Source organism: Corythoichthys intestinalis, chromosome 3, assembly GCF_030265065.1.
Source record: "Corythoichthys intestinalis isolate RoL2023-P3 chromosome 3, ASM3026506v1, whole genome shotgun sequence".
Taxonomy (NCBI): domain Eukaryota; kingdom Metazoa; phylum Chordata; class Actinopteri; order Syngnathiformes; family Syngnathidae; genus Corythoichthys; species Corythoichthys intestinalis.
In genome coordinates this window covers 59,206,658-59,217,907 of record NC_080397.1, presented here as the reverse complement: position 1 = coordinate 59,217,907, position 11,250 = coordinate 59,206,658, and the positions used below count along the sequence as shown (strand labels likewise).

Below are 11,250 nucleotides of genomic sequence, written 5' to 3'. Positions count from 1 at the left end.
AAAGTCAAACTCCGCCTATGGTTCCTTTAACCTTTAGCAAGGTTAAGAACCACTGGCCTTGATGATTTGTAGCTCTCAAAATGTTATAATTACAGTAAATGCCGCAGTGAAAAGCTTTCTAGGCAAAGAATATAAATCAATCCAACGAGAACAAGGAAGTCACATGCGAGGTTGGTGGTGGTGGGCTAGGCTTTAGGACCTGGAGGTGTGTTTTCCTTCAACTGTTATTGGCTACCATTGCCTTTCGTTCCACAGCTCCTCCTCCAGCCGAAGGCTGTTTACAAGGAGAGGAGCTCTTCTTGACAAAAACAAGAGCTGAGACTTGAATCGAGGAGGAGGGGAGCAGTGTGTCTGATGCCTTCAGCACAGGCTCTTTCCCTTTTCTTTTCTAAAAGCCATTTAGAGAATGAAGTCGCTCCGTCGTCATCCATGTAGGATGTTGCTCTCTTTGCACGTCGTTTTCCTGAGCGCAGCCTTGGTGGACGGCAGCGTGTTAAATGCAGACCAAAAAGGTAAATAGTCAACGCACTTTGTGAGTGTGGAAATCGTATTCAGTATTTGTCGCCTGTTCGTTTTATATATTAATATTTCATTCCAATGCTCGTTTCTTATCCTGCTTTGACCGCAGTCTCTTCACACGTTGTTGTTTTTCCTGCAGACTGCATTGAGTCCAACGGAGTGGGATACAGAGGAGTCCAGCAGAGTTCCTCTTCAGGCCTCACTTGTCTAAAGTGGACCAACGCATCCACTCAATATGACCCACTGACAGGTGAACACATCTACTTGTTATGTTGATCCATACAGTGGCGCCTCCAGAAATTTTTCATAGGGGTGGCCAGATGGGCCCACTTAAAATCTTGGGGTGGCACACCAAAACTAAAAGTCATAATTTCAGGTTTTCATTATATTATTGCAGTAAAAAGGTCAGGGGAAAACTATCACAAAGACTTAAAGAGAATACGACATGAGAAAAAAAGTCTTAAATGGCATTATTATGTGAATTAGAATCATATTTTGAGACGATTCGACGATATACAACAATTTAGCAAAGCGCAGATGACGAGAAATTAGTCTTTTAATCTGCCGGTTAGCCACGCCTACCATTATACAGGTGGATGACGTCAGCGGTAGACTGGGCTCATTGGTTTTACTATTCAGCCCATTGAGGGGGAATTATTCAGAACGAGGAAAACGCGACGAAGAGAGCCGCAAAATGTCATTTTTTCAGTCTCTCTACTCCAATATTTTTACAGGATATTCTTTTTATCCAAGTATTTTCCCCAATAGCTATATAAATGGCTTGAGAAGGACCAGTCAGTCCGTCGAGGGGGAACTATTCACAACGAGGAAAACGCGACGAAGAGAGCTGCAAAATGTCATTGTTTCTGTCTCTTTACTTCAATATTTTTACAGGATATTCTTTTTATCCAAGTATTTCCCCCAATTGCTAAATAAATGGGATGGTCATGACAAATAACAGTCTTGTGCTAAATGGAATATGAAATCATAAAAATGCATTTATTCAGGACGACATGGCAAAATTACTCCATAATGGTCAAAACTGTCGACTTCACCTTTACTGTCGCACCTCCCGAACGATATTTTATGACACCTAAATCGGACATATGTCATTTCCCTTCCCCGGCTTAGGAGAATGTAAACAAACCAAAAGGCGTGACAGCTAGCCGACATGCTAACCCGAACCGAGTGATGTTTCAAAGTCTTCGAAAAATCACAAATAAATAGCCTGGATTATTTGACATGATGACTGGGTTGTCGATTGTCTTCGTGGATCGGCAAACCGCCCGGCGGAGAGCAATTTACAGTTCGTTCCCCAGAGGAGGGTGGCTGCAGTTGTTGTGCAGCTAATGTGCACGAGGAGAGCTTTTTACATGCCTATCAATGATCAAACGTAAGTAGTCCTTTATTTAAAGAAAGTTTGTAGTGTTTACTTTGTAATCGCTGTATTCGTATTTGACATAATACAAAACAAGATGTTTACTCACTTCCTCGTAAGTCCAATGGTCCCACAGTAAATATCCACGGTGAATGGGAACCTTTTGAAACTCCAAAAAGGCACATACGCCTCTCCCTCATACAGAATGATTTTTCTGCAGCCGTTTGCCTGGCGCGATGCAAAAAATAAATGTATTAATCCGCTAAATCAGCTGAATCCTTCGTCCTCATACACAACAGTACACTCACTGTATGGTGAAGAGGACGTCTTCTACCGTACACGTCACAGCGCCCGCCTCCTCAATGCAAGACCGAAGCCGGAAGTCACTCATTATCATGGCGCGGGATTAAAAAAAACTAAATAAATATAGCGATCGCTTCCACACACATCCAAGCGGTCCTTATCATTCAGGAGCATAAAATACCGCGTATTATGAAATAAACATGCTTTTTCGTGTCACATGCACTGGACACGGCTACTGACACACTTTGGTGTATTGTGTAATATTTGATGTTATTAATGATTTGATGTGCATAGTCCGTAACTCTCCAGTCAACATTTTGAGTTCCACAACAATTCGGTTTTATTGTGTTACGTATATATTAGGCATAAGGTGTAGATTTAACTACGGCTGTCAAACGATTCAAATTTTTTAATCGAGTCAATCGCAGCTTAAAAATTAATTAATCGTAATTAATCGCAATTCTAACCATCTCTAAAATATGCCATATTTTTCTGTAAATGATTGTTGGAATGGAAAGATAAGACAAGACATATATACATTCAACATACTGTACATAAGTACGGTATTTGTTTATTATAACAATAAATCCACAAGATAGCATTAACATTATTAACATTCTTTCTGTGAAAGGGATCAACGGAAAGAAAGACTTGTAATTCTTAAAGGATAAATGTGAGTTTGTATAATGTGACCAAATATTGCCATCTAGTGTATTTGTTGAGCTTTCAGTCAATGATACTGTAGCGACTTAACTGTTCTTCCCAAATGCATGATGGGAAGCTGTGCAACCATGACTGTGTGTGGTGGCTGCAAATGCTATATCTTCTCTGCGTTGGGTACACTACAGGGTGTTAAGAAAAAGATCAACTCCTGTCATTCTTCCCCACGTCGTTTCCCACAATATTTATAGTTGCTGTGGGAGATGACAAAGCTTTTGCCAATTAAAAGCACAGCCCCAATGAATGCTTGTCTACTCCACTCACTTAACACTGCCTCTTATCTCTGTATATAAGGAAAACGGTGCCATTGTAGGCTGTTTGCGGCAATGCGTGAATGAGTCATAACGCGAATGCGTTAATTGCGATAAATATTTTCACGTGATTAATTAAAAAATAATAATTACTGCCCGTTAACGCGATACATTTGACAGCCCTACATTTAACAAAAAACAATGCATTCATAAATGCATTCATTTGGGATGAAATGCATAACTGATGTTACAACAATCTAACGATATACTGGCAAGCGGGGTGGCCAACCAATTTATAGGGGTGGCCATGGCCACCCCTGGCCACCCCCGGTGGCGCCACTGGATCCATAGACTTCATAACCTATTGACATGACACGGGAAACTGGGCCGATTCGTCGGGGGTCTGTTTTCAAAAACTTCAAATATTTTCAAAATCAAACCCAGATAGCAGACAGACATTGAATAAACATTTATTTTCCATTAAATCATCAGTATGGGTGACATAGAAATTTTCGACGTCAAGTGACGTTGAAACAACGTTGTTCTATGGTATATCAGGCGATGGTTGGGTTAACATTGTTTTATAGTTGGTGAACTAATGTTGACAAATAGTTGATTTATGATTGACCGGGAAATACGATTGAATAGTCATTGAATTATGAATGAGCGGGCGTTTTGGTCGAAAACATTGCATTGATTCAGCGTTTTTCCAGTATTATTAATAATCATATAATGTTTGGTATCGTTGAAAAAACATTAATTGAGGGTGCAAAAGTGATGTTGATTCGACGGTATAAGATCGACAGCAGAACATTTTTTTCTTTCTTTCTTTTTTTTTTTTTTTTTTTTTTTTTTTTAATATTAACCTGTCCTGTTCAGCTGTTAGACTTCCATTCTCCTTGTCAAAGTGTCTGGTTGGTCTGAACCGTTTTAATGGTTCACATTGAGAGTATGACATACTCCCATTGTGATCGTTCAACATACCTCGTTTATAATGACAATATCAGCGAAAGGGGTTATAGGGAAAGTGAAGAAAAGAAACACAAGAGAAGAAAGAAAAGAAACACAAACAACAACAAGAAATACATTGAACGCCTACACTGACGATTAATATGTTGGTGCTATAGTCAGCTAGATGTATTTCCGGTTGACACCATGTGGGGTGACCAGGGAAAGAAGAGGAAAGGGTAGGGGAGTCTGTAAGCTAAGTGGTTGAAAGGGGTAGAGTGTACACAAATCAGCTCTGTGATCTAGAACCCAGTAATCGTGTGAATCCCTTGTGAGTGTAAGCCCGTTGGCAACCGACCCTATGCTGCCCCATCGCCACTCCCGGCACTGGGACCCCCCCACCCGAGCGCTCCCAATCACATCCGGCCACACGCGAGCCCCACCACGTACGCGACAGCCACACAGACGAGTGGCGTCTTTGGCATCTTGATCTTCTTTGGCTTGAGGAACTATGAGGTAGAGATTGAAGTATGCGATGGAGCACCATCCTGCTGCAGACGTTGTCCCTTTTTAAGATTAGGAATATAAGAGGCAGCTAAGATTTGTTGATAATTCAGACTATTTATGTTGCCTTCCACCCTGCAGATTTCTCGCACACCCCCCAGACCATGATTTTGCCACCACCAAACTTCACTGTTTTGTGGCAAAAGGTGGATTTTTCAGATTAATCTTCCACTGAATTACACCACAGTCGCCAAAAATATTGCAAGAGACCTACTGGAGTCTGCATGGAACCGAGATTCACTCAGAAAACAGTGAAGTTTGGTGGTGGCAAAATCATGGTCTGGGGTTACATCCAGTACGGGGGTGTGCTAGAGATCTGCAGGGTGGAAAGCAACATAAATAGTTTGAAATATCAACAAATCTTAGCTGCCTCTTACATTCCTAATCATAAAATGGGACAAATTCTGCAGCAGGATGGTTCTCCATCGCATACTTCAATCTCTACCTCAAAGTTCCTCAAGGCAAAGAAGATCAAGATCCTCCAGGACTGGCCAGCCCAGTCACCAGACATGAACAGGATGAAAGAGGAAGCATGGAAGACGAAACCCAAGAATGTTGATGAACTCTGGGAGGCATGCAAGACTGTTTTCTTTGATGTTCCTGATGACTTCATCAATAAATTGTACGAATCCTTGCCGGACCGCATGGATGCAGTCCTTCAAGCCCATGGAAGTCATACAAAATATCAATTTTGGATATCACAGCACCACTACTTAATTCGCTTATGTTATGTAACATATGTTTATATTTGAAGTAGGGCTGTCAAACGATTAAAATTTTTAATAGAGTTAGTCACAGCTTAAAAACTAATTAGTTATTATTAAAGTATGCCATATTTTTCTATAAATTATTGTTGCAATGGAAAGATAAGACACAAGACGGATATATACATACAACATACTGTCCTTAAGTGCTGTATTTGTTTATTATAACAATAAATCCACAACTGGCATTATTAACATTCTTTCTGTTTAAGTGATCCATGGATAGCAAGACTTGTAGTTCATAAAAGATGAATGTTATAGTTACAAGTTATATTAATTTTAAATTAAAACCCCTCTTCATATTTTTGTTTTAATAAAATTTGTACAATTTTCAATCAAAAGTAGAGTTAATATAATAATAAGAATAAAAATAACAATAAGAATTGAGTGACCAAACTCTGAGTAATGCCAGTTCACTTTGCATTGTTGTTTAGCTGTGTGAGAATAGGGCCTCATTACTACAGACTGAAGTGCTTTTCTTTTGGTGAACATTATTTTTTTTGAGAGATAGCAATATTATTTTTGTTGTGCTTTCACTAAATGATACTTCTGTTTGTTGTGAAGGAGTTGCAGAAGCTTATGCCAATAAATGGCACAGCCCAAAGAACGCCTGTGTCCAGTCGCCTTTATAACAGATATATCTCTGTGCATATCTTACCCAAAATACAACTAGAGACACATAATTGCCACTAAAAGAAAGCAAACTTACCGAAATATGTGTGGAGCACAAAGCAACAGCATAAACGTCTCACAACTACTAATTCTCCCACTATTAGAAGGAATACCATTAGTATGGAATGGCGCTGCGCTGCCCCCAAGCGGCCGGTGGCATTCTCTTCACTCTTAATGTCCATAAACGGCGTCATTGAAATCTGTTTGAGGCAATACGAGAGCGGCTCATTCAGTGCATGCGTTAATTGCGTCAAATATTTTAACGTGATTAATTTAAAAAATGAATTAACGCCCGTTAACGTGATAATTTTGACAGCCCTAATTTGAAGTACATTTTTTGTTCAATTTTCACTCTACTTTCTGTAGGCGACAAATTTTTGTCTTGCCAAAATTTGACCTTTATGTCTTCATTAAATGATACATCTTTTTTCATTGAAACAAATTTATTTTTGTACATTCAACATCATTTGGGAGGGTCTTAGCTTTCATATGAGCCATTTCTGAAACCAATTGAATAATTAAAAGTCCGGTTATTAGCAAGTGTTTCTAAAAAATGGATAAGCGACAAGACTTTTGTCAGGGACTGTATTTATTAAGGATTTTGTGTAGGTTGTCTTGGGCTGTGGAACGAATCAATGGAATTATAATGTATTCTTATGGGAAAATCCTGCTCGACATACGACCATTCCGATTTACAAACAAGGTCCTGGAACGAATTAACTTCGTATGTACAGCTACCACTGTACGTGTTTATAATAAAATATTTACACTACCGTTCAAAAGTTTGGGGAACCAACACAACGGTACATAAGTTTGCGGTCTCTCTGACCCCCAAACTTTTGAACGGTAGTGTAAGTACGTGAGAACAATTGTGGCTTATTAGAGCCTTCAAGACATTAAATCCTAGGTTATCCATTGAAGGCTCAAACAGCCTACGCAAAGCCTTGCTTGTGTTTAAATGGCCTTCTTTGCACAGCAGCAGTGCCAGCAGCTGCTTTTTCGTGTCTTTGTCCCCATGGCGGCTTGCTCATTGTTGTGTGAATGATTAATGAGCCTATTGCTGGGGAGCCGCAGCAGGACAAGTGCGTGTCTGTGTGTTTGAATCCAGGCATCAGTAAGAGACATATGCTGTTTTGCTTCTTCCTGATGTAGGTGTGGGAGATCACAATTACTGCCGAAACCCGGACTCCTCCGAGAGGCCTTGGTGCTACATTACAGGCCCCGATGGGATGGTCCAGAAGCAGTTTTGTTCCATCGAGAAATGCCGAGGTGACTTTTGAACTTCCTCTAAAAATGGAACTCATGGAAAATGTTCTTTTTAAAAAAATATATTTTGCTGCAAAGTTTTGAGTACAGTGCAGGCCAAATGTATTAGCACCCCTGCAATTGTGTCAGATAATGCTCAATTTCTCCCAGAAAATGATTGCAATTACAAATGCTTTGGTAGTAATATCTTTATTTATTTTGTTTGCAATGAAAAAACACAGAAGAGAATGGGAAAAAAATTATCATTTTACACAAAACTCCAAAAATGGGCCAGACAAAAGCATTGGCACCCTTTGAAAAATCATGTGATGCTTCTCTAATTTGTGTAATTAGCAGCACCAATTACTTACCTGTGGTACATAACGGTTGGTGGCAAAAACTAAATCACACTTGCAGCCAGTTAAAATGGATTATAGTTGACTCAACCTCTGTCCTGTGTCCTTGTGTGTACCACATTGCGCATGTAGAAAAGAAAGAAGACCAAAGAACTGTCTGAGGACTTGAGAAGCAAAATTGTGAGGAGGCATGGGCAATCTCAAGGCTACATGTCCATCTCCAAAGACCTGAATGTTCCTGTGTCTACCGTGCGCAGTGTCTGTCAAGTTCAAATATGAATCCTTAGGTAGACATTTATAATATTACCCAAAATAAGGAGAGAAGGCACTCAATTCAGTTGAAAAGCTTGCAAGGAGAAGGAGGAAAGCTATTCAGCTTCCGCAATCGTTTTAACAAGCCACTCTTTCACCTCGCTTTTTATTTGGGATGGGCCTAGCAACAGACGAGTGTCTTGCCCTAAAAGGGAAAAAGGGAAGCAAGCTGCCGCAACCCCATCTCTTTGTTTGGCTACTGTATGTGTGTGCATGTAGGTAGAATTATATACATGTGTCAGCACATTTCAGTTGATTAGAGCAATTATGTAACATCCTAATAACTATCTCATCAAATACATTTTATGAAGCATTATCATTTGGCAAGTAATAAAATGCAACTATATGATTTCTTAAATGTCACAGACAGTTTAGTTCCTCAATGTCTGTGGCTTGTCCTTGAAGTTGGCCTGTGGAACCTGGGCCGGTTGAAACCGGTCGGAATGACAAGGCAGTTATATCAAGAGCTAAACATGTCTATAGTTATCAATCACAAAAATGTCACTTTCTGCAATCAATCATGGAACATCCTATTATAGCAAGCAGTACTTAATTATGAGCCTTCCTTGGTAAAAGCAAATATCTAGGGCTGCAGCTTTTGATTATTTTAGTTGTCGATTAATTGATGAACTAGTTATTCGAATAATCGAGTAATCGGATAAGGATCATAAAAAATTAAAATACCCGAGCTGAGCCTCAAACGTTATAAAAAAAAGTAAAATAAGAATTTATGTACAACAAAAGAACAACTGGCTAATTTACACAGCAAAAATCTGCTAGCTTAAATGCTATAAAATGCTAACTTTTTTTTTTTTTTTTTAACAATGCTCTTAACAAAAGATTTGGAAACATTCCCATAGAAAATAAATATAAAATATACCTAAATAATACTAAATATACCTGTAAACTAAATTACGAATGCACTAGAAAACATTAGCTCAAACAAAAACTTAGCTTATGTTGGTCTTAACATGGACCAGCTGGATTCAGCCATGTGAAATGAGGCAGACTAGAGGGCAGTGTAGCCACCCAAATCAATAAAACTCAATGCAAACACTTTCAAATTAAACCATTACAACCTCAGTTTAATTAAACGAATACTCGAGGCACCAAATTTAATTCAAATCTTTTTTTCCTAATCGAATACTCGAGTTAATCGATTAATCGTTGCAGCACTAGAAATATCTAATAACCATTTAATAATTACCTAATCAGTGTCATCAATAAGTGTAAAGCCCATGGCACTGTGGCTAACCTCCCTAGATGTGGACGGAAAAGAAACACTGACAAGAGATTTTAACGAAAGATTTTGTGGATGGTGGATAAAGAACCTCGACTAACATCCAAACAAGTTCAAGCTGTCCTGCAGTCCGAGTACAACAGTGTCAACTCGTACTATCCGTTGGGCATCTCAATAAAAAGGGACTCCCAGGAAGACCCCAATTCTGATCCAGAGACCTAAAAAAAATCCAGGTTGGAGTTTGCCAAAACTTACCTGAGAAAGCCAAAAACGTTTTGGAAGACAAAAGTAGAGCTTTTTGGTAAAATCTATCAACATAGAGTTTACAGGGGGGAAAAAACCTAACCCTTGCCTGATGTTTTGGGGTTGCTTTGTTGCATCTGGCACTGGACTGCTTGACTGTGTGCATAGCATTATGAAGTCTGAAGACTACCAACACATTTTGCAGAAAAATGTAGGGCCCAGTGTGAGAAAGCTGGGTCTCCCTCAGAGGTCATGGGGCTTCCAGCAGGACCCAAAGCACACTAGAAAATGGTTTGAGAGAAAGCACTGGATACTTCTAAAGCGGCCAGCAATGAGTCCAGACCTGAATCCCATAGAACACCTGTGGACAGATCTTAAAATGGCAGTTTGGAGAAGGCACCCTTCAAATCAAGAAGAATCAAGAAGAATGGTCTAAAATTCCAGCAAGGCATTATAGGAAACTCATTGATGGATACCGGAAGCGGTTGTTCGCGTTTATTTTGTCTAAAGGTTAGGGCTGCTGCTATCGATTATTTTAGTATTCGATTAATCGATGAACTAGTTAGTTCGAGTAATCGGATAAGGAACATGAAAAATTAAAATACCTGAACTGAGCCTCAAACGGTATAAAAAAAATGAGGACCTATGAACAACAAAAGAACAATTGGCTAACTTACATAGCAAAAATCCGCTAGCTTAAATGCTATAAAATGCTAACTTTTTTTTTTCTACAATGCTCTTAACAAATAGTTCAGACAGCTGAATATACATATAAACTAAATTACATATGCTTTAAAAAAAAATGTTAGCTCAAACAAAAACTTAGCTTATGTTTGCCTTAACAGAGAGCAGCTGGATTCAACCATGTCAAATGAGGCAGAGTAGAGGGCAGTGTATCCACCCAAATTAATAAAAGTAAATACACTTTCAAAATAAACCATTACAACGCCACTTTAATTAAACGAATACACGAAGCAACAACATATAATTAGAATCTTTTTCTCTAATCGAATACTCGAGTTAATCGATTAATCGTTGCAGCACTACTAAACTAAAACGATCGGGATCGGATTGGGAGCAAAAAAAAACATGATCGGAACAACCCTAGTTAAAAATAGTTAAAATTAATTTCCTATAATACCCAGCAGGGTATTATAGGAGACTCAGAGATGGATACCGGAAGCGGTTGTTCGCGTTAAATTTGCCTAAAGTTTAGGACTGCAGCTTTCGATTATTTTAGTAGTCGATTATTCGATGAACTAGTTAGTTCGGATAATCGAGTAATCGGATAAGGAACATGAAAAATTAAAATACCTGAGCTGAGCCTCAAACTGTATAAAACAATGAGGACATATCAACAAAAGAAAAATTGGCTATCTTGCATATGAAAATTCCGCTAGCTTAAATGCTATAAATTTTTTTTTTTTTTTTTTTAAACAATGCTCTTAACAAATAGTTCAGACACATTTTCCCACAAAAAACAGCTGAATATAACTATAAACTAAATTATGAATGCATGAAAAAAAAACATTAGCTCAAACAAAAACTTGGCTTATGTTGGTCTTAACAGGGAGCAGCTGGATTCAACCATGTCAAATAAGGCAGAGTAGAGGGCAGTGTATCCACCCAAATCAATAAAAGTAAATGCAAACACTTTCAAAATAAACCATTACCGCCACTTTAATTGAACAAATACTCGAAGCAGCAACATTTAATTCGAATCTTTTTTTTCTAA

General features: G+C 38.7%; 1 protein-coding gene across 1 annotated transcript in view; it reads left to right on the top strand.

Annotated features, from left to right (window-relative positions):
- Nucleotides 1-159: 159 nt before the first annotated feature.
- Nucleotides 160-11,250, top strand: part of pik3ip1 (phosphoinositide-3-kinase interacting protein 1) — a 29,857-nt gene continuing 18,766 nt past the window's right edge. The window contains exons 1-3 of the mRNA XM_057832416.1: nucleotides 160-512; nucleotides 659-769; nucleotides 7,272-7,388. Coding sequence (XP_057688399.1) covers nucleotides 407-512; nucleotides 659-769; nucleotides 7,272-7,388 — 334 coding nt within the window. The 5' untranslated portion in view covers nucleotides 160-406. The remainder of the gene's footprint in view (nucleotides 513-658; nucleotides 770-7,271; nucleotides 7,389-11,250) is intronic.